The 24,058-nt window shown below is 44.2% G+C and overlaps 1 protein-coding gene across 1 annotated transcript in view; it reads left to right on the forward strand.

Moving 5' to 3' along the window:
* Positions 1-24,058, forward strand: part of LOC147880826 (phosphatidylinositol/phosphatidylcholine transfer protein SFH3-like) — an 82,197-nt gene that overhangs the window by 21,743 nt on the left and 36,396 nt on the right. Inside the window, exons 5-12 of the mRNA XM_087370488.1 lie at positions 12,184-12,261; positions 12,421-12,522; positions 12,865-12,914; positions 13,045-13,144; positions 13,300-13,395; positions 17,972-18,073; positions 18,174-18,384; positions 18,868-19,244. Coding sequence (XP_087226614.1) covers positions 12,184-12,261; positions 12,421-12,522; positions 12,865-12,914; positions 13,045-13,144; positions 13,300-13,395; positions 17,972-18,073; positions 18,174-18,384; positions 18,868-19,244 — 1,116 coding nt within the window. The remainder of the gene's footprint in view (positions 1-12,183; positions 12,262-12,420; positions 12,523-12,864; positions 12,915-13,044; positions 13,145-13,299; positions 13,396-17,971; positions 18,074-18,173; positions 18,385-18,867; positions 19,245-24,058) is intronic.

Here is a 24,058-nt window from a genome sequence, read left to right on the forward strand (position 1 = left end):
TGGTGAATGCCCTAGGAAGGGGGGCCACACCACCCCCACCCACCCCAGTGTTTCCCACACGGATCACAAATCCCTCAAGGAGCCGACCCATAGCCATCTCCACGTTAATGACCAAATTCCTTGGGGAAGGAGACCCGGTCTCTCGGAGATCTCGAAATGGCTAATATGTTTGGTCTCAGCTTGGATGGCAAAGTAGGCCAATGGTATAGGGCTCTCACCCTAGAAGAAAAAGTCAACGGGGAGACGCTGAGAAAAGCCTTCATTGTGGGGTTCACCCCCAATGGACATAAATGGAGCCCAATTAACCAATTATACGAGGTGAAGCAGAACTGGAGAGGCGTCATGGCGAACTCTGCCTGTACTATTCCATGTGGGACTGAGGGCTTACTTCTAATCATCCTGGACCCCATAATTACACCTAGCCGCTCAATTCTCCACTCTGTCCTTGGGAGATCGCGTCCCTAGAAGGGTGTTGCATACATGGCAGTTGGCTGCACTAAAGTTCAAAAAGCCAGCCCTTCGTCGGTGGATCCTGAAAGTGTGCCCAAAAACATTGTGTTTCTAGTCGGTCTGTTCCAGTGTGAGTCGTGCCGTGGCTACCTAAGACATCGTGAAGATGGGGCCTGTGAAAGATGTTCCCAAGTATGTGTAGGACTGCACTATCTCCACTGGCTCACGACAGTAGGAGAAGCTCTGTCGATGTAGCAGTGCGCGTGAGATGTTGAAGATCATCACCAGGTTGACTGTAAGGTCTCTCTGTGTGTAGAAAACCTCTAGGGCCTCCGCAACCCCTCTGTTGACTATGATATGAGGACTATGTCATCAACGTATAGCAATATCTATATCGTGAGGTCAGCTAGAAGTGATCCTTCGACCCCTAGGCGGTCTATGAAAGATGTGATTTCATCAATGTAGATTCCGGTGAGAGAGGGCAGCCCTACTTCACCCCTATCGTGCTCTCAACCCAATCTGATAGACCCTGTGGCGCTCCCTCTGATAGAGTCATATAGACTCATCACACCCCAAATCAAAGTGTTTGGGATCAGCATCTTCTGTAGTCTCCTGATCATCGGGACAGTGTCAAAAGCATCTCGAAAGTCTACGAAGCAAGTGTAGACTTTCTAGGGTCTGGACTTTCCCTCCTCAATGATAGCCCTCACAGTGAAGGTGTGATCTAGAGTGGAATGTTGTCTCCAAAATTCTTCCCGCCCCATTGCCTGCTGCCCCTGCGTCTCTATGTGACTACTGATCTCCCTGTCTAGTACCGATCCATTAATCTTTGCCAATGTGTGGCCAATCATGAGGGTGCGGTAGTTTTCCAGTATCCATGGGGTCACGTGCCTTGTGTATTGGTACACTAGTGGTGGTGCTCCAGGCCGGTGGGAAGCCATGGCATACAGAGTGGTTGAACATTTGTGCTAGAACCGGGGCTAAGATCTCTTGCCCATGTGCGAAATGCTCAGTCCGTAGGCCCTCACAATCTTGTGCTTTCCGGTTGTGTAGCCAACGAAGTGCAGCCCATACATTCTGTGTATTGAATGAGTGATCGGTAGTGAGCCTGGGCATAGAGGACAGGTCTGGTGGTGCCTGCATCGGAACATCATATAAAGAGCATGCATGTGTGTGCCACACCTCTGGATCAGTGATGGAAATGGGTGGCTTTCCCGTCGAGAGAAGCCCCCATCTAGTGGTCGTGTCTCCTCCTCGGAATTTTTTGATAATCTCATGCATCCTATGTGTGAGGAAGGCTCGTCTCTTGTGGCGTGTCAACTGTCGAAAGATTTTGTGTCTCAGATGATGTCAACTGACCTAGGGTTTGTTCCCGTGTGAGATGGGCTCATGCCTCTTTGCTTTCATAGTCATACCAAGGGTTTTGAGGCATCTTTCTATCACGGGCCTGTTCAGATCGGGTCGGAGAGAGAGAGAGAGAGAGAGAGAGAGAGAGAGAGAGAGAGAGAGAGAGAGAGAGAGAGACCTCACGGGCCTATGAGTCAAAGTACAATCAACATAATAGCTCGTACAAGCTGCTATGGGCTGAAGCAAAGGGCTCACTAAGGCCCTTGCTGAGTGATAAGCTAAGCTAATAATCTCAAAGTCTTAAAATCTCTCAGAAACTCTCAAGAGACTCCAAAAGCTCCAAGGACAAATCCAGGAGTCGTGGTAGCCCTCCGATGGCATGCAAAGATGTCACGTATCTATAGTCGTCGAGTTGTCTCTTGTTGTGTTGGGGGGCGTGGTCTTTGGGATCTCTGTATCCGATGAACGGTCTCCTCTGAGGAGAGCAGCGATGACTGATCCATGCTGCCCTCATGTCGGCTCTCTTTTCCTCCTCTATCCCAGTGTATCCCCGGGGTCGACTCGAAGGCATAGAAGTCGGTGACGTGTCTCTGTTCTAGGTCGGTGTCTTGTGGTACTGTCACCTCCTGTTGTTTGATCTGGTGTAGCAGGGTCTCTTTGTGTCGCATCATCTCTATCAGAAAGAGGACAAAGCACACCTGGTCGTGGGAATGGATCAAACGGGAGAGTGGTCCAAACCCGTGTCCCTTTGGAAAGAAGCAATGGTATTGTCCTCGGATCTCATAGTAAGCAGGGCTGCCCATTTCCCTTCTTGCCTTGCTGCCATAACTCACACCATCCCCTCCCTCCTGTGCTCTTGCTGTAGGAGTGTGAGATCATCATCCAAAAAGATTTTGGTGCCCTTCAATGTGGCCTTCATATCCATGAGGGTGGATCTATCATTTGCTGCCCGCATCTTAATTACCATGTGCCTTGTCGGTGCATTTGCCTTGCCTAGTCTCCAAGTTGATTCACAGGTGAGATTGACGCCCATCTTTTCAAATAAAGCCTTGGCATCTGACATGGGGGTATCACCTACTGTTAGGCCTCTTACCAATACATTCATAGCCTTGCTGTTACGCCTCTTTTCTTTCTCCAAAGTTTCAGAGTTGAGCTCTTTTTTGGGTGCTGTTGTGCCTTTTTTCAGCACATCCTTCCATGCAAGCATATCTGCCTCTGCTGTGCGAACTCAGCATGTTTTCCCCTGCATAGTTGAAGAAACTAGAAGAGAAAATTGAACTGAAATGCAAAACGTTTTTATTATCATATACAAAGTAGGTATCCTAGACTACTGCATGCATGAGAGGAGAGCCATAGACGATCCTCCTTATCTGTACCGAGTTTGTTGGAGGATCAGACCTTCAAAGATACATGATTGCAAGCTTGATCAAGACAAAGAGAAACGAGCTACTGAGAACCTATACAATAGAGCATCTTATAGAACGATTTCAATCAAGGTATATCCGAGAGGTGAGGCTGATCTGTGGCGAGATCAATGTCAAACTGTTGAGCTTCAGTGATTTGGTGGAGACAGCGCAGCTACTGGAAGATGGCAGAGCATCAGGGCGACTTTCATGGAGATGATTATGAATCAGGTAGAGCATGATTTATGAATGCCATGCATGCTTTGAAATGTTGCAACCATGCAAAAGCGACATGAGGTTTACTTTCCTCCAACACCCCCTTAAACTGAACAGGGGCCAAAAGCAGATGAACCGTGAGAAAAAATCACCAAAAACTGGGCTGCACAAAACAAACTGCCTCCCAAATTAACGGTGATTACAAAACTGAACCAAGAAGGCTTCTCTTCGTCAAACAAAAAGAAGATGAAGCGGAACAGGTTCAAGCTCGGTTCACTGCTAGAATGGAGAGATTCCTCAATAGATGAACCTTAAAATGCCAAAAAAAAAAGTCACGATCTTCCTAAAACAAGAGAAGACCTTTTATTTTGTATATCCTTCCAAACAATCAGAAGGCCCAATCATCATAGGAAGTACTCGTATCATCAACACATACATCTGCAAAATTCTCCACAACATGGGCTGTTTTGTTCAGCACTTTTTCTTTTGAAGCTGTGTCATCTCGCAGTTTGTAGCAATACTCCTTCGTATGGCACGACTTCTTGCAATAGTCACACTAGAGTTGCTTCCAGTCGTATTTCTTTGAATGTTTCTTCTTCTTGTCCTCAGCAGCAAAGGCCTGTTCTTCAATTGCATTTGGAGTCTGTCGACGCTCCTCATCAAGTAAAGTGGCCACCATTTCGTCGAAGTTGAGAATAGCCGTGACACGTAGAATCTTGGATATCTCATCATATGCTGGGGGTAGACTAGAGAGCAACACTGCCTTCATGTCATCATCTTCCACCTCTACTCCAAGATCCGCTAGCTGTCGTAGTATAGTCTTCATGCAATTTAGATGTTCACCGAGAGTTGCTCCTTCATTCATCTTTAGTCCAAAAAACTCCTGTTTAAGAAGAACTTTGGAATTCTTCAGACAAGCACCAAACAGATTATCAATGGACGACCAGTTTTCCTGAATGGTCTTTGCAAAATCAATGTGATGATGGAATTTTGCTCCAAATGCACGACCAAGTATCCTGAGGGCAGGTTCATTTTTTTTCTCCCATGTGGTGACCTTCTCTGATCACTCTTGAGCTGCCTTGCTGGTAGGCTTCTTCTCAATACGTGCAACCACACTCCACAAACCTTTTTCCATGTAATAGAGCCTCAAGCTCAACTGCCATGCAGCAAAGTTCACGCCCGTGAACACGACCAATTTCGCAGCTGACTCTGCTTTTGTTTCCATCACGTCAGAAATCAAAACTGTGTCGAATACAACAGATGATTAGTTGTGACGAAACACTACTGCAATTTTTTTAACACATATAATTGATGCAATCCCCACAGATTTGACCAAACGTTGCAGCTATGCTCTGATACCAATTGAAGAAACTAGAAGAGAAAATTGAACTGAAATGCAAAACGGTTTTATTATCATATGCAAAGTAGGTATCCTAGACTACTGCATGCATGAGAGGAGAGCCATAGGCGATCCTCCTCATCTCTACCGAGCTTGTTGGAGGATCAAACCTTCAAAGATATGTGATTGCAAGCTTGATCAAGACAAAGAGAAACGAGCTAGTGAGAACCTATACAATAGAGCATCTTATAGAACGATTTCAGTCGAGCTATATCCGAGAGGTGAGGCTGATCTGTGGCAAGATCAACGTCAAACTATTGAGCTTCAGTGATTAGGTGGGGACAACACAGCTATTGGAAGATGGCGAGAGCATCAGGGCGACTTTCATGGAGATGATCACGAATCAGGTGGAGCATGATTTATGAATGCCATGCATGCTTTGAAATGTGGCAACCATGCAAAAGCGACCTGAGGTTTACTTTCCTCCAACAATAGTGGCTTGTAAGGATGCCATTTCCTTCTTGAGCTGCTCAATCTCAGATTTCAGCTCATCGATGAGCTTGCATCCCTCTTCTGAGGTCCCTTTTGTGTCCTTGAACTGCGTCATTTTCTCTTTGATAAGGTTCAGTTCTTCTTGGATAGGTGGCTGAAGCTCCCCTTCTTCCCAATGTGCACATGCTTTCAACTTCTCATTCTCATCTTTGAGAGTGGCGACTTGGACTTCTAGCATCTCAATTTGGGAGGCAAGAGAGCTGGTTTTCTCATTCAGCATTCGAGCTACATCTTTTGCCCATTTCGTTTGCATTTCCCCTTGCCATTTCTTCATGTCATCTTGTAATTGGGCATGTAAGTTGGAGAGCTCATCGTTCCTGTTTTCCCCTAGTTTCTTTTGTATGCATTCAAGCTCAGCATCTTGCAATTTACACACCTCCTTGATTGTTGATATGCATCCTTTGATATTCTTGTCTTCTATCTTCTCCGCTTTGGTCCAAATGACACTATATTTGCACTCCTTTTTGCCTCTTCTTTTCTGGTTTTGTGGCTGCCGATTGTTCCCATTTGGTCTCAAGGTCCTTCCCTTGTAATCTTGGATTCCGGACTCTGTTTTTCTCATGCAGGTCCTGTATTGAGTTGTGGCTGATTTGTTGGTGTTGTTTGCAGGTCTTCAGACTCCGGACAACAAGGGGGTGTGCACGGAGCCCAAGGTGGCCCTGGTGTTCTATTTGGGTCCCTTGGTGGGGCTTGGGGGCTGCAATTAGCAGCTTGGCCAAGCTATAGGCTGCTGCGGGGGGCCTAGGGCTGCCCCAAGCTGTCGTGCAGCCTGGTGCACAGCACATGGTGCAGCAGCGGCATCTTGGAGGTGAGCACGGGGCTCTAGTCGGTGCTCCTGAGCAAGAGGGTGGGCAGCCTACGGTGCAGCACCACTGCTGCTCGGTGACGCAAGAACCCACGGGGGGGGACTGTGACGATGGCGCAGCAGCAACAGGGCTCAATGGCGGAGAGCACACAGCACATCCTGACGGAGGGCACACACAGCAAGGGCGGCTGGCAAGACGGGGATGGAGGGGCCGGGGAGGGAGCAAGGCAGGGATAGAGAGGGCTGGCAGGGTGGAGAGAGAGAGAGAGAGAGAGAGAGAGAGAGAGAGAGAGAGAGATATTAAAGTCTTCGGAAGACCGATTGGTCTATGAGATTGTGAAAATCCTGGTACAAGCGAGCTGTGAGGGTGGAGCTACTAAACGAGCATCCACACCAATGCAGAATACAAAAAATGCAGAATAAGTACTAAGTACAACATAGTCATGTTGGTGAGAGAGAGAGAGAGAGAGAGAAAGAGAGAGAGAGAGAGAGAGAGAGAGCAAGAGAGAGAGAGAGAGAGCTGAGCTGAGCTTAGCTGAGTGGCTCAGCGGCTGAGCAGGATGGGCAAAGCATGAGCAGAGAGGCACAAGCAAGTTGACTTGAGTGGCTGAGCAGGCTGGGCAAAGCCAGAGCGGAGAGGCACGAGAGAGAAAGAAAGAAATAAAGTTTATTAAAGTTCTTCGGAAGACCGATGGGTCTATGAGACTGTGAAAATCTTGGTACAAACGAACTATGAGGGTGGAGCTATGAAAACCAGCATCCACACCAATGCAGAATGCAAAAAATGCAAAATGGTAGTATTCAGTACTAAGTACAACATAGTCATGTCAATGGTCGACTACATATCAATCTCATCATCATCATCATCATCAACATTGTCAACATCACCAAGGCATCAGGGTGGATGAGGCAATGGAGGCATGAACGCGGTGATAGAGTGCTGTCGATCGCTCACGCGTGTGGCCCTGTGACGTCTCCTGGTTATAACTCCTGCCATGCACAAAGCCCGTGTGTGTATCATGTATAAGATATGGAAGAAAGGGCTGTAATCGTAGGCTGATTGCTTTTGCTAAGATTTTGTACAAAGTACCCAATCAGAGTGATCGGTCTCCACTGTGACACTAAATTTTTGCAACTCCCTTTTGGGATAAGATGATGAGGCCCTCTGTAAGTGAGTCTAGCATCTCACCCGAGTCCCAAACGCCCTGCAGGGCTGAGGTAATGTGATCCCCAATCTGATCCCAAAGTGAAATAAAGAAAGAGGGAGTAAGCCCATCTGAACCATGAAGGGTAGAGAGAGCAGTCCTGAACTCTATGTTGGTGACGAGTGTATCAAGGGAGACTATCATATCTCCAGTCACCAACATAGGTAAATGTTGCCAAATAACAGCTCGAGCATCATCTCTGGCCTGTTTGTCAGGATCTGCTATAAGAAGGGAGGCATAGAAATCTGTGGCTACCTGCAAGACGGCATCTGGATGTGTCTGTAAAGCTCTGTCTAAGTCAACAAGCTGTGAAATGCTCTCGCATTGGTTGTGAAAATCAATCTTGTATTGCTTTTGGCCAAGAATCCTGTGGACCATGCTAGAGCTAAACACATTGACATCTAGTACCACCACTTTATTAGAAAGAAGAAAGTTGAGGATGGATAGGTTTAGATGAAAGGGCAGATTTGATGACCTCAATGATGCACTGGAAGAGGGGAATAACTTTCCAGTTCTCGCTGCCTATGAGGAGAACAAGGAAGGTGACCCATACTTGGAATTATTCTTTCTTTGAACCTCCTTGGTATGGAAGACAACTTCATTGGTGCGGCATATGATGAATTAAGTAGTCTAGTTTTGTAAGTCTTTTCAGAGATAGAATCTCAACATAGCTTCATAGAAGCAAATCTAGGTTCATGATTTGGTCCATTTAGGACATTTAGGGTTTCACAACGAGTTGACACCAAGGTTGACATGCAAATTATGCTTTCTAGATCAAACCCTCCATAGCTCGTCATGAATGGTGCATGAAATCTTCATGTTTCTGAAAAAAAGATTAAGTCTCAAACCGTCACCTAAATGAAAGCAGGTGTCTTCCAGAACACCTCTCTCTCTCTCTCTCTATATATATATATATATATATATGTATGTATGTATGTATGTATGTATGTATGTATGTATGTATGTATAGGAACATGCCCAAACTCATTCTCTAAAAACACAACACATAGCATTCATGAGCATTGGATGTTAGCTCTAGTCATAGAGCTGAAGTTGCCAAGTCCCCCTGAGATGAAGGTCCAAGTTACCCTCCCTCAAGCTAGAGTTACCATCAAGAAATGGCATTGCATACCCATCTAATAGACTCAGAGGGGGTTGTGCTAAAGCTTAATTTGATGAGCTTTTATCACTATGGACTCTAGGCTTAATAATAATTGGTAGAAAATTTAGGTTAAGCCTCTTATATAGCAACAATCCTACAAGTATATCTAGCAAGGCATGTAAGTGTACCCTAGATCTCGCCTTAGATGCGAGTGATGTCCATTCTTAGCCTCTAAGGTTAGTTTTCTTGGGTAATATTTAGCAGTCACAAGTGAATATGTCACTGAACATATGTGTAGCTAAGTGGGGTTAGCTCGGAAGTGTAAAATATGTGGATGAAGCTTGACATGAATGCATTCTTATAAGGGCACTATTTGTCTATAGCTACCATTATTTTCCTCTTGCAAAATTAGGAATGCAGTGCTTTTTTGTTATGTATTGCTATCAACAGATGCAGTGTCATATGTATCCATGGGACAATTGTATGACTTCATTGTTGTTATTGATTCACTTACGATTTTCCCGATGCAGAGGAGTTACCTTGCTACATGAATTGTCAAATCTCCACCATCACCTCATGTAGTCGACTAATATTTGTTAGAGACACAGGTATACCTGTTACAAAAACCATGCTACATAGTATGTACGATCATTCTTATGTCTAGCTCCCGATTTGACAGGCCAAGAGTCAAGACTCACGACATCTCTATAGTTTGATTTTGAACATCAAATTTGTGTACAAAAAAGCAAGAAATACCCAGCCACAAAGTGAATTGTGATTAGGAAGGCAAAATGAGAGAGAAGCTACAAATGGCTTTGTCCAAAGAACAAAAGTGAAGTGAGGCTTGATCCTTCCTACGCAGGAGGGGGATCTCAGCATCATAGACCGAGATTTGCAGTGTAAGGCCTTGCTTTGCAAGTTTGTGGTTAGAGATCTTATGCCTGGGTTTGAGCCTTGAATTTTTTAAAAATTAATTGCATCTAGACCTATAGCCTCCTCAGGTGGAGCTTGGGTGGGCAGCACCAGACGGATTTTCACTTCAGCCCAGATCTCCTTCCTCCCCACTTATGGCTTATATTCTGAAAGCTTTGGCCAGCGTCAGACCTCCTTCCTCTCTTGAAGAGATTGACAGGCAACCTATCATGTGGAATAACAATATACTTGATGAGCATGGTAGGCAGCTTGGTTTGTCTTATTATATGCAATGGTCCGGGTGGGAGAGAGGGCATACCGCCTCGGTAGGTTCTTGGAAAGCCTTCAAGAAGATCGTCAACAACAAATGGTCAATCACCTCATAGGAAGTGCAAGTAGGATTCTTCATATAGATGCATGCTTACCCCATGATTGGGTGGATGCAGATGACAGGCTTGTAGTTTGTTCACAGTGGATGGGGACTTTTTTGAGGACATGTATTTTTCTTCAGGTTATTGCTTCTCTGGGAGACCAGCCTGTAAGGATCATAGGCTATGTGGAACAGGGCAAGGACTCTGCTTGGCATATAGATCTGAGCCCTCATCTTTCTACCTTGGGTTCATGGAGGTTGTGGCTCTATGGAGGAGTCCCCATAAAGTATCTTCAGTGGGACCATGGAGAGTGAGAGTGGATTGTTGCAGGGAACCAAGACAAGAGTCTTCCCTTCTTTGGTTACACAGTCGGTAATGCTAGGAGGTTTCAGAGTAGTTGTAGAGGTTGCAGACCTTCCAGAGCTCCTCATTGGGGGAGTTATCATGTTTCTGCAGACTTGCAGAAAGTCTTTTGGAGGAGGCTCTGGAAATCCCGAAGAAATAGAAAGATCAATTTATTTTTTTGGCTTTCTATTCATGGAGGGATTGTAGTGAACAGGTGGAGGTCTAGGTTTGGGGCTGACTCCACTTGTCCTAGGTGCTCGTCTGGGGAGGAGTCGGTCCATCTTTGCCTATGGGACTGTAGGCATGCGAGGGTCATATGGATAGGGGTTGTCAGGATCCTCAGCACTTTTGTCCCTTCTCATTTCTTCCTGACTTGGGAGTAGTGGCTTGGCTCTCTGTTAGGACCTTAGATCTCCTATGAGTGGCAAGATGCTTCCTGGGCCATCTCCATCCGACGACACCTAGTCGAGCCTTGCTCTTTGGAGGATGTGCCTCTCTCTTGCTAGAGACCAGTACATGCTAATGTGGACTTTGCTTGGGAGATACTGGCTAGTATTACGGCTTGGAAAATTTGGAGGGCTAGATGCACAAAGGCCTTAGATGGATCTTAGGTTTACCCTTCCACTTGGGCCTGTATTTGGGTTGACACCATTCATACTTTGATGGCCGGTTGGGGGAGCATGCAAGGATCCTCTCGGAAGCCTTTGCTAGGAGGTTATATTCCTTACGGAATGGTGGGGCTCCCCCTTTTTCTCAGAGACTACAACAAAGTTGAGGTGGCACTTTCAGCCTCAACCTTGGTTTCTTTCCAGCTCTTTTAGAGTTTTTAGCACTGCCCTACAAGCAGTGCTCTTCTGACACTTTTTAAAAAAAATTTGTCCCTCCAGTTATTTTAGGACACGTTTCCCCACTTTCTATTTTGAGTGATATCTCTCTCTTTCCTCCCCGATCAACTCGTCTCTCTCTCTCTCTCTCTCTCTCTCTCTCTCTCTCTCTCTCTCTCTTCCCAAACAACTCGTCTCTCTAAGGGCAGTGCTCACGAGTATTTGTACTCGCTTGTTTATTTACTCTTATAGAGTGCTTATTTTCCTGATGTCCAGCATGATGTATTTCCGCTTCGAGCTTGCTCACGCGGGTTTCTTTGATACTTAATAGAAATCTTTTTCATTCACCTCCGGAGTGCCGACAGAAACTGAGTACGAAGACTTTGTATAAATGGATGCTCAAGTATGTGTGGGTGTGTGGATTTGTATGTGTGAAAGCATATTTTTATACTATGGTCTACCCCCACTGTTGGGCGTTGATGACGTCAGTGGGGATGTCATAGTAGCTAGTCCCTGCTATGTGTGATGGAGTTTATGGTTTTCAACCTTGTGAGTGACTATCATGAGATTGAAACTGCACTATGTTGTGTTTTTAGAGCATGAGTTTGGGAATGTTCCTGGATTCATCTAGGTATATACTTAATAGAAATCTTTTTCATGAAGAAGAAGAAAAGTTAGTGACCAGAGAAAGCTGGTGTCTGGGCAGTAGGGGCTGTGAGAGGAGTGCACAAGTTGACAATAGGGGGAGGGAGCAGAACCTTATTCCATCTATACTAGAATTGTGGGTCTGGGACAGTGTTCACATGGAATTAAAAGAAGGGGTAGGAGAGTAAGCAAGAGTGCACATTAGTGTGAAAAAGGCATTGGAGGAGGAAAGAGCGGGGCTTGGAGAAGAGATGGTTTCAAGTTTACAATCGGGGGAACTTGCAACACCTGATTCCATCTACCATGGGTCTGGGAAGGAATACTCTCCATGATTTGCTTTGTAAAATGCCATATTTTCGTTCCAATTGAAGGAAGGTTTTGAGGCCTTCAGCAAAATGTACTATCTTTTAAGACTCAAAGCTCAGAAAATAATTGCACGTGGAAGACAAACAATGTATAGTTTTTCAACAAGACAATGAAATGTGGGCAAGTGTAGGACCTGCCCAGTAATTTTTGAGATCTTTTTTGCCTGCCAGTATTTATTTTCTCCTTGTACACTCAAGTCAGTCTGTATGATCATGTGATCCGGTTTTTTAGATCTGATTTCTTTGAGAAAAAGGTATCCTCTCTTGAACGTGGGCTCTAAATTTCATCTCTTTTAAACTAGGGAATGAAAAATTTCAGCAAGAATGCTCGGGAGCTTATAATAAGCTTACAAAAAATTGATAATGACAATTATCCAGAGGTATGACTCTAGCTTATGACTCTAGCTTTCCATCTTGAGAATCAAGTTAAAATTGCTTGCTCTATTGTTTTTCTTGCTGGGAAGTAATTTTTAAGTTTGATTTCCCTTGTATGTTATTTACTTACACCCTCTTGAATGCAATGATTGATCTATGCGCAGACTCTGTATCAGTTGTTCATTGTCAATGCTGGATCAGGCTTCAAACTTCTCTGGAATACCATTAAAGGGTTTTTAGATCCAAAGACTGCATCCAAAATACATGTGAGTTCTCGGAATCTCAAGATTGGGAGCAACTTGCAGTTCCTCAATTTCTTCCTCATACGCAGTGCTGTTTAGACAATGCAGGAGCTCGTGAAAAGATTGGGCATTTACTTTTTATGTTCTATGCCATTCCCAAAATAGTCTGAAGATTGGATGATCTTCTTTAATAGTTTGAGGTTCCCCTTCTAGATTAGAGTGATTTTGCTTAATGTAGCATTAAAGGTGGTTAATGAGGTTTACAAGCTTAAAATTTTAGTTGAATCAAAATAGCCTTTGACTTGCATTACAATTTGCATATCTTTACTGTAGAATTTTAACATAAAAATATGTCGTTGCTTTCAGGTATTAGGAAATGAATATCAAGATAAACTTTTGGAAGTAATCGACTCCAGGTATTAGCTTAAAAGCATAATAAAATGCGTTTGTAGCCTTCCACGGGTATTGATCACCTTTTCTTTGAAGGATGTACCGGGATGATCTTAGTGGATTCACGTACAGTTAATGTGTGAGAATTTTCTGCAGTCAGCTACCAGATTTTCTGGGTGGAACTTGCACCTGCATTGATGAGGGTGGGTGTTTGAGGTCTGACAAAGGTCCTTGGAAGGATCCTGAGATAATGAAGGTAGATACACCTGTTCTGTGTGCATAGTAATTGAATGCAGAAGTATCAAATATACTTTGTTGGACTTAGCCATCATCACTGTAGTCATGTGTACCTTCATTTGTGTGACACAATATTAATTTAGGTTCTTCTTCTTTTTCATGCTATGGCTGCAGAAAGTGATAAGTGGACTTGAGAGACAGATGAGGAATGTAACTGTCGTCTCCGGAAGGCCAAGAGAAGATTGCGAAGTGCGATCTTCAAGTCCTAAGGTCTATTTTAAACACCCCATCGAACACTTAGTCAACATGTTTTTTGTGCATTGTTGTCTATCTTACTTCGTACATGTCCTCTAGCTTAAGGTCTTCTCTGGTAGTTTCTTTATTGTCTGCCTTGCCAACTTTGTATTTTGTTGTTTTTCCACACGCTTGAGCAGAAAATCTGGGTGAGAGCAGATTCTCTCAATTTCAAAGTGTGTTTTCTTTTCTCATGTCAGGCTGTCTTTGTTAGTAGGTTGAGATGTTAGAAAGGATACATGCATTAAGATCAAAATAAGTTAAAGCATGAAAGTAGTGGACAGACCCCTAAGTTTTTTTGGTAAAGCAGGTATCATTGATTGACAGGCTAAACATGGATTCCTGTTGTTTGCCCTGTCCTTTCTTTGAGAATGCATTGTGTACAGAACTACATGAGCATAGGATGTTTCAGGAGAGGAGTGACAAAGGAAGCCTTATGTGAGTGGAGGATACAGTAAAGCACTGCACCAAGGCATCCTGGTACACCTATTGCGAGACCCAAGTATGCCTCATATAGACAACTTTTTTGAGCAAAATGGTTTATCTTTCAATGCCATTCACCATCAGGTTTGGGATGAACTCTGTATCAAATGGTGGGTTGCAGTATTGACATGCATGATGTATTTCCGCTCTGAGCTAGCTCTCGTGGGGTTTTCCCATACTTAATAGAAGTCTCTTTCTTGGGAAAAAAAATGGTGGGACGCAGTATTGACAGTGTTCTCAGTAGGAGCATATCAGGGTAAAGCTTTAACAAGCAATGACCACACAATCTTGCTATCTTGCTCTCCATTTTAGGGTCTTTGAAAAAATGTTGATCTCAGGGAACTTCAGTGGTGTCCCTATGTTGAGGAGGTGGATGTACACTATATAAGGCTACTAGTACACTATGTACGCCTCCACACAATCCTCGGTAGATCTGCGGGAAATTGAACTCATGATAAGACTTCTTGATGGCAATGTGCCGCCATTGACCACACATCTTAATGCAGGGACAACGGCAGTGGGCACAGCTAATTGCTTCTCCATTTCTTCCATATGTATACACAATCATCTGCCTTGTGTAATTGTGCCTGCAAGTGAAAACCAAGCTCCTGCTTCTATGATCTATTCGATGCTGATAATTCATCAGTCTTGAGGGAGGCATCATATCCCTGCATAGAAAGAGACTTCTAGCATCTAGGAGCAAGCATTGACCACTGGGGGGGCTCTTAGCAACTCTCTATAGTCTTTCATCGGAGACTGGGTGGCTCACAGGGATATGCAGCCCTCTCCAAGGTCATATATGCCCATACTTTTTGTCACTAGTTTTCTCATTTCTAGTTCTACATGTTAGATTGTTGTTGTTTTTCTTTTCTAGCGGAGTCATGTCTAGAATTCTCTGGACCTTGTATTTGGTACTTGCTTTTTTGCCAGTCCCATAGATCCTAATGTTTCTCCCGTAGACTTTAAAACAATCATTTCGTTTCAATTCATGATGGTGTTGATGCCATCTTGAAGGACAAATAGTAATTGCAATACCTGAGGGAGGCATATTAACTCACACAAGATATGACAGAGAGAAAAGAAAGAAAGTTTATTAAAGAGTCTACTAAAGACCAATGGGTCTATGAGACGGATAGAAAACCTGCTACAATGAGCAAAAGGGTGGAGCTAGTAAGTGAGCATCCTAACCCATGCTAGAGAACTGTGTAGACATAGTCAATGCCATCATCATACATGTAATCATAGTCATAGTCCCTCCCAGCATCATCATCATTATAATAGATGCAATCTGATCCAATACAATACAATATAATGCAGCACACACATGGCATGAAACGTCATTGTACGCCCGATGACGAACTAAGCAGTGAAGGCAAGAAGCCCGTGATAGATCACTATCTATTGTCTGGAGTAGTAGTTCGTTGTGCCCTCCTGGCGGCTACTCTACGCTTGACAAGTGCCGCAGTAACCCCTGTCGGCCATATCCCAGGTCTGAAAATAGATGAGATGTCAGCTAGCGTGATTTGTGCGTCTGTCCTTTGTCGAGTGTGCCACGTCTCAGTCTTGGGGTCTTTGCCTCTCCTACTATCTGTGATCGGGGGGGGGCAGCATGCTTTGGCTGGAAGAACTCTATGATCACACTCTGAGATGGGTCAGATAAGGCCTCCTGCCCCTATCTCTGTGATCTGATGAGCGATCTCTATGTCGGACTGCCTCGTGAATGAAAGTGGCGAGGCACCTCTGAGCTGGGTATGAGAAAAGTTTGGAGAGGCCCTCGAATCCGTCTTTGAAAAGGCAATGGTATCGTCTGCGGATCTCGTAGTAGACTGAGCAACAAAAGGCGAAGTGCTCCTCTGACTCGACCTCATGTCTCTCACATAATGTGCAGATACGACTCTCTCTAGGGATCCCCTCTACTCGTCCGCTTCCGATACGGAGTCGGTGTGATGACACACGGAACTGTCCAATGGCATTCCTAACGTAGGTGGATATGAGTGTACCCTGGCGGGATAATGAAACCCTCCTCGGAGATGCATAAGCAGTGGTCCCGATAGAAACTGAGCTTCACAGGAAACTCTGTCTGTGCCAACGAGGTCTTGAATGTGTGTAAGTGTAAGGGATTCCCTCGAATGCTAGGGTTGAACTCCTTGCCCCGAAACGGGACAAACGGAGCGCCAATGCTGCACTAGAAGGGTGGCAGCATGTCTATATGGAAACCCAGTCTCTCAAACCATCTGCATGTGTGTGCGTACCAGCATCTCTGGTCACCCTAAGCTGCTAATGCCATAGAAGATGCTAGCGCCAACCAAGGTAGTATGTGTCGCCTTGCAGTACAGGAGCCAATATAGATAAGTGAGAGGCTGAACCTGTAACCTCTCCACTTGAGTTCACTCTTTATCAGATAGGTCTGATCCCCACCAAGGGCTGCCATACATGCCCGCAGGTTGGACCAAGGAGGCAAAAAGGAGAACCTTGGAAAGCTAAACGTTTCAGGACAGCTTTGGATTTGTTTAGCCTTGTAGTGGGATATATTGATGGCAGAGTTCAAGGATGTCCTTTCGCACGTTTTCAACACTCTCTCATCTCAAATTTCATGGATGTGACTCTCTTGATGGAATTCCTTGCGGGCAAAGAGTCTACATTGGTCCAAGGTGTATGATTGTCCTCTTGCTCTATAGGAACCCCTACGCTCTTATTTCATTTCGTCCAAAGGGATTCGTTTGGTAGTTAATGGATTCATGCTGATGGTACTCTATTACCTTTTCCATTGGCAGCCAGGCAATATGGTTTGGGAATGCATTATCGACCGGTTTGGCACTATCTCTCTTAGATGCTTCATTGTTTTTTACCAGTACCAAAACTGGAGCTCACTTATCGTCTTACTGATTGGACTCTACATCATCAAGGTGCTGCCTCTTGCCCCTTGCGCTAGTGACCAATCGTTCTTCAATGTCATTGAGGATTGCTACGCTTGAAAACTCCGCATTTTGCTGTATGTGCTGAGGGACAAAGTACTTGATATCTTTGTCGCCAGTTTGTGCAGGATGTTGCAGCCTCCTCCGTGGAGTTCACATCGAGGAAATCAGCTTTGGTCAATGAATTGTAATCCCAAATGGTGGTGTAAAAGATCGAAGCAACTATAATCCTGCAAACTTCCTCTTTGTCCACATGTTTTTCTATGGAGAGTGATGCTTGGTGTTATTCCCTGTGGCCAGCAGCTCATGGCACGTAGACCTATTGCTGTGACACTCTTGACTTTCTACTTTTTCTCCAACAGCGCCTTCAGGCCTGGTTTCCTAATGCTTTCTTTGGCAAGCTGTTTCGGCTTTTCGGCATCAATCCTTGGAGGCCTGAGTTTGACCTTTTTTTCATGTGGGTTAGATATTGGGCACTTTGGACTCTGTGGAAACACAGAAATCAAAGGGTCTTTGGTGATCCTACATTTTCCATGTTTCTTTATCCCCGGATGTCACGTAGGCAATCTTTTTATGATTGCCTATCTGTTTGTCAGATAGGTTACTCAGTTTTCTTGTCTTATAATGAGATATTCTGAGATTATATTTGCATGTCTCCTCTTAGGGGACTGCTTTTTGTAATATAAAGCTACATGGATTTCACCCCAAAAAAAAAATGTGTGTGGTTTCTCCCACAGTTATATATAGTATTACCAAAAAAAGTGTGTGTGTTTTGGTGTGGTTTCGTTTGAGTTGTTCTTCGCTTGGGTTCGTTATTGAGCACTCTGGACTCTATGGAAGGATAGAAATCATAGAGTCGTTGGTGATCCTACTTTTTCTACTTTCCCTTTTTTCGGACGCTCTCTGCAGGAATCTTTTTTTGATTGTCTGCAAACCGATTACATAGCCTATGACGTATATTTTTCATATAGTGAGATTTTCAGCTGATGTACTTTTGAGCTCCCCATTCAAGGGAAGCCACTGTATAATATAAAGCATCAAAAATTTCAATCCAAATATGTGTGTGTGTGTATCCATGCAAAAATTGGCTTTACCTTCCAGCTCAGTTCACAATGCACATAGGAATATCTAACTTACATTTTTTGATCTTTTAGGAACATGATGTGATATCTTCAAATGAGTTCTCAACTTCATGCTTGTCAATAGAAGACAAGCATTGCTTTGGAGTGGCGAGTATGCCTGCAGTGCAGGGAGAGGTATGTGTGTCTAGCTTCCTGACAAGGTTCTAACTAATTAACACCTTTTAAAGGCTTATTTTACCAGCTCTTCTGGTTGGCTGTCTTTTCTCCTTCCCAGGAAACAAACAAATTTCCTGCAGAAAATGCCCATGATATGGACATTGATCTTGCGGTCCCTATAGGTGACAAAAATGTCCATGTTTCCTCTGAAAGGGAAATTTCATCAACAATGCTGGATAACGGTGCATCAGGTTGCAAAGAAGTTTCATCATGTCAGGATAGGGAGGCTGTGAGCATACTAAAGAATAGTGCTGTATGTTACTCTGAAGGTATTTCTCCTCTGGGATTCCCTTTACTTTTAGGGTTTATGTCCATCTTCAAATCCTGTTAGCAATATCCTTGGGGGCTGCCATCTGTGGATGCTTTCTGTTAGTTTTTAGTTATGATATGGTGTTATGACAAGCTGCTTGCAAGGCCACATTTCATCAAACGGAGATAGTGGTTATATTGGATTTGTGCACTGCTAGAATTTGGCGATTCATTCATCAAGTCGTGTGGAAGAGAATTACAAAGAGAACTGAAGCAAAAGGAGTGCATGCAAGGGTTTGAGTGTCTACATGTGCATGAATTTGCTTAGAAGATGGGGTTTGAGTTTTTAAATGGAGTTGGAGGAGAAATTCCTAAATGTTGTGAAACTCGATAATGTACTTATTACCCTCAAGATTCTGAATAGCAATCCTTTAATATCATTCAACTATCTGGAAGGAGGTTGTGTTTGCATGCACAATCTTAAGTTACTGTCTATGCTGCAGATAATCAAGTAGGTGGAGTGCAAGCTGTTGCTTATAGACGCTTCAGTCAAGCAGTGCCTGTTTTGCTGGCTTTTGTTATGGGCATCTTGGCCTATGTCTTTCACTTATTTCGATTTATGGGAAGAAAGGTTTTTCCTGCAGAGGAAAATAGTTATTTAAGTGGAGAAGCAAAGCACACAATTCCATGGTGCAAGTCATCTGATGAATGTTATCATGAGATCGGCGGCCCAATGGTAACAGAGCGCGTTGCAAAGTTAGAAGAAGTACTCCAGAATATCGATAATCCTTCAGCAGCATTCACGCCAAGGGTAGAAGCAGTTGATATGTCTCCCAATCGAATCAAGACTTTGGAATCAGAACTTGCAGAGACTAAAAAGGTTTGGCCTTCACCCTTTCTCTACACAGTTTTTTCCTGGTTCCACGCTTTGTATGAATATGTAATTGTTCTACTTTATTCTTGGAATTGCAGAAAAAGTAAATCTCAGCCATTTGAGTACTTGTTGAAGATTTGTTTTGTTGTCTATGTGCAACATTGCAGTAATTCTTATCTTGACACACATATTCCTCCTCATGTATGGTGTTCACAAGCCAGGGAAGGGGTATGTCTATCCAATTAGAAAAAATAGTACAACAGGAGCATTGAAGCAGCAACAACATGAAGCGTACTTGAAGTAGTGACCTTTGGCCATCCCAAGTGAGTAGTAGAGGATACCAAGCTAACATTTATACAGCGATACTTAAACCATAAGGAAAAGTGGAGAGCTAGAGGATTTGCTACCACAAGGGTCTCCCCCCAAGCTTAATGCTTATATCATTGTGAACATGGATGTAGTGTTCGTAGGTGAATGCATCCATACCACAAGCATTCACTCTGAGATTGATATGTGAGGCCTTCTTGCTTGCTTTTGGGTCTAGTCTCTTGGGAGGTACATCATGAATGTCCAGTCTGCTTCCAAGCACACTTTCAGGATACACAAATGAAGTGCGGGCTCTTCGATACACTAGTGCAACCGACTACCATGTATGCAGCACCCTTCTGGGGGTGTGACATACCGACAGTGTCACAAGAAACGTGATTTTTACAGGCGTTTTGTCTAGAAACGCCTAAAAATACTATATTTTATAGAAGTTATATATACTTCATAAATAATTGTCTTCAGATTCTCTTTCTCTCTCTCAAAAGAGCTCTCAGATATCCATATTGTGCACACAATGCACACACATATTACACAGTTGAAAGAGTAAAAAGATGCGTCACGCAGCCTATAGATTGAGGTTTACAAAGACATAGATCTTCCAGTTTCCAAATTACTATTAATTTATTAGTTGCAAGTGCATATGGCTGCTAGCATATGCCATGGCCCATAGTTCAAACAATAAACTTTTAACTTTATAATTCAAATTTCAGAATCAAATTTCAAAATTCAAGATTCAAGATTCAAAATATAACAAAATGTATTATGTATTACTGTTTACATCATACATGTAACATGCCATAATGATATACTGGTAACTGTATGGTGTAAACTGTATAATCAAAGCCCGTCGCCTACAAGCCAGCTGCTAAATAACAACTGCAGTGTACACAGTACACTCTAGAGTCTAGTCTTGACTCTCTAGAGCTAGGGACTGCTGCCCTCTCCAAGATCTGCTGCCTCATCACTGTCATCATCAGCACTGGAATTAGCAGATGGACCTACATCCTCTGTGGAGGAAGAGGAAGTGCCACCCTCGAACCAAGTAGGGGCTCGCAACTGATTTGAGTCCTCTGAGTCCGCATTGTCTACCAATGCCGCTGCCTCCTTTGGCTCATCTCTGCCTCGACGTCCTCGGGATGACGATGCAAGAACAGATACCTATGATCCCCCTCGTGAGGCTCGTGCTCGACGTTGATAACCACGAATGTGGGGTGTCAGTGTATCCTCTACAACAGTAGCAGCACGTACTCGTGGTGCACGAGCTCGAGCCATCGAACGTGTCTGACGTCGGAATCGAAGCATATCCTGTTGCAGGAACTCGTAAGCATCGTCATTCTCTCGACTATGCTGGATGATGGACATGTCGACAAGTTTTAGCTTGATCTTGTCAGGATTGACTTGCTTGGGCTTCCACTCGATGCTACCGGTACCATCTGTAGACTTGTACTTCTCAAGTAGACGTAGGTTGGCATTGACATATACCAACCTATTGAGCTGCTCCATGCTCAACCTGACACAGTTTACAAAGCATAAAGAAGTCAATTCTCACGACTTAAGAATTGTTTTTCAAAATGTTACAAGCTTGACGCTATACTATATAGCCTATAAATAAGAACTATAAGAAGTTAGAACGAACTTGTTTCTCTTCCTGGTGTGTATGTCTGCACATATGCTCCATATCCTCTCAGTTGGACCTGATGTGCAATCTTGCGAAAGGATGCGGAGAGCTAAGTTCTGCAATGAGGGATTCAAAATCCCAAATTTCTGTCCTCAGCAACCTCCTTGATGGCTGCCTCAATATGACCCCATATCCACTCTCCGGTGATGGGAAGGCTGGCATGTGAGGCATCAACCACCCTCAAGAATATGCTTCCCACACAACTAGTGACCAAGATATTAATCATGTGTCTCCTCTTCGTGTCACTCCATCCATCGGAGACTATGGTGCATCCATACCGACTCCAAGCTTCCTTGAGTCCCTCCATGTCTTTCTTGATTAATCCCACCTGCTTCTTCAAACGTGTGGTGCGGAGAGTCTCAGAACTAGCAGGTATAAGAGATGATGCTCCTGCTCTACCAGCAGCTACAAGTGCATGATAAAACTTCTTGTAGGCAAGAGTCCTTGCAACATTGAAGGGAATATTGCAAGCGTAGAAAAAGTGCTCCTCTGCAATTGCAGCCTCTTGCTTCAGACATTTTTCCCAAGCAGCCTGTATAGAAGTAACTCTCGGAGTGATAGCTGCTAGACCACGCGACCTCTTGGCAGGAGGGGCCATACTGAGCTCATTTGTTTGTCGTCTTATCTTGTATCTCCATTACTCTTGGCATGCTGCCAGGCCCACACCCAAAGCTCAGGGAACATTCTCTTGAATGGTTCCTAGGTCGGTATGCAATCTATGCATTTGATTGGTCCCATGTTTGGGTACTCAGGTGGGGTGTGGTTTCTAGATGTCCCTCTCAAAGAGAGGCCATCACTCTTGTGGGTCACTAATGCCCATAACCCCAAGCAAGGGGGTCCACCCTCAAATGCTAGACCTAGTCCCCATTGTCCGTAACTGAACAGAAGGAAAACATTTCATTTCTTAATAAGCATACTATTGAAAAACAAAAAGAAATAGTACCAAGCAAGTGGATACATGTTGAAGCAGGATGACAGAACTTGAGGGGCAGATCCCATCAAAGTGTCACCACAAAACTTGCATACTGACCTCCTCGTGCCAGATGTGCCATATCTCTTTATAAAAACGGTATCCTGCCATACATCCCGTTTTGTGCTTCCACTCGGTCCACCGGCATGTCTTGAGGCCATGGTATGGGAGTAGAGAGTAGAGTAGAGTAGATTGTAGAGGGTAGACCGTAGAGGGTAGAATCTAGACTCTAGAGTAAAGGGTAGAGTAGAGAGTAGAGGCTAGAGGAGAGTAGAGGGTAGAGTAGAGGGTAGAGTAGAGTAGAGGGTAGGGTAGAGTAGAGGGTAGAGGGTAGACCGTAGAGGAAAGTAGAGGGTAGACCGTAGAGACTAGAGTAGAGGGTAGAGTAGAGAGTAGAGAGTAGAGGAGAGTAGAGGGTAGAGTAGAAGGTAGAGTAGAGGGTAGAGTAGATGGTAGGCACTAGGAGCAAGGCAAGCAATGGAGCGGTGCGGGAGAGGAGCGAAAAAACGAAAACGGCAGCCAAATTCAGAAAGAAACCCGTTGCGGCAGATTTTTTGACAGCCAAACGTTTCGCCCTAACTGCCCGTTTCAGACGTTTCTAAGAAACGTTTCGTCTAGAAACGTTTCTTCGCGTTTCGATGCCCGGAAACGTGTTTTTTGGTGACACTGCATACCGATAACAGAGTGGAGGAGATTTGAGCGGCTACAGGTGGCTATGGATCTAGGATGATTCAGAGCAACTCCTTAGTTCCGCATGAGATAGTACATGCAGAATTTGCCATGACACCACTACGGATTGATGCCATCTTAAAGACAGTGACATTCATTCAGAGAGTCTGAGACTTACCCCAGCAGAGACTACTGAGGATGGCTTTGGAGTCATCCAGAGGACTAGTTGAGAGCGGGGCAGACACATGGTATGCCCGTACATCCACCACATGGTTTGCCAGACACATAATCCAGACGACTAGCTGAGAGTGGGGCGGACACATGGTATGCACGTATATCCACCACATGGTTTGCTAGACACATAATTCAGATGGACAGCAGGCTCTCTCCCTTTCAATACAATATGGATGCACCCCGAGTCGATCCCGCGAGATGAGATTAACCGTATCATACGGTCAGACCTCCTCGGGCTCCACACATCTTGGACTTGGAGGGGAGATCAGGAGCTCCCCACCAAGACCTAGTTCTACTGCGACCCAGTACGATTAGGGTGAAGCAGGGCTGCCCCCTCTCACTGACCCTCTTCGGGCTTTACATTGATGAGATTACTTCCTTCCGCCTAGGAGGCGAAGGATCACTACTAGCCGATCTCATGATATAGAAATTGCTATATGTTGATGACATAGTCCTTATCTCATCCTCAGTTCAGGATTAACCGACGAAGTGCTGGCTCTTCGATACGCTAGTGCGACCGATTGTCATGTATGCAACACACTTCTGATGGTGTGACCTATCGATAGCAGAGTGGAGGAGATTTGAGTGGCTACAGGTGACTATGGGATCTAGGAGGAATTTGAGTTTATGCAACGTCTTATTTCTATAAATACTTGCCCTATCATTTTACATAAGCTTAGCCAAGTTAGGCGTTTTATAGATGATTTATTTGTACCAGATGTTCCTGACTTTCAAGACTTTATGTACAAAGACGCTTGTGCTTTTGGAGTAGGAATGTATCCTCCTGACTCTTGTGAACTGAACTGCACTTCAAGAGGGGATTCTTGTGTTTCTTAGATCTTAGACTTTCTCAATCTACCATAGGATTAGAGGTTGATATATACGATAAACGTGAATAACCTGAATATAGTGGTTTACACATTATAAAAATGCCTCACATTG

Source organism: Dipteris shenzhenensis, chromosome 32, assembly GCF_047967505.1.
Source record: "Dipteris shenzhenensis isolate YYH24624 ecotype China chromosome 32, Dip_SZ_1.0, whole genome shotgun sequence".
In the NCBI taxonomy this organism is placed as follows: Eukaryota; Viridiplantae; Streptophyta; class Polypodiopsida; order Gleicheniales; family Dipteridaceae; genus Dipteris; species Dipteris shenzhenensis.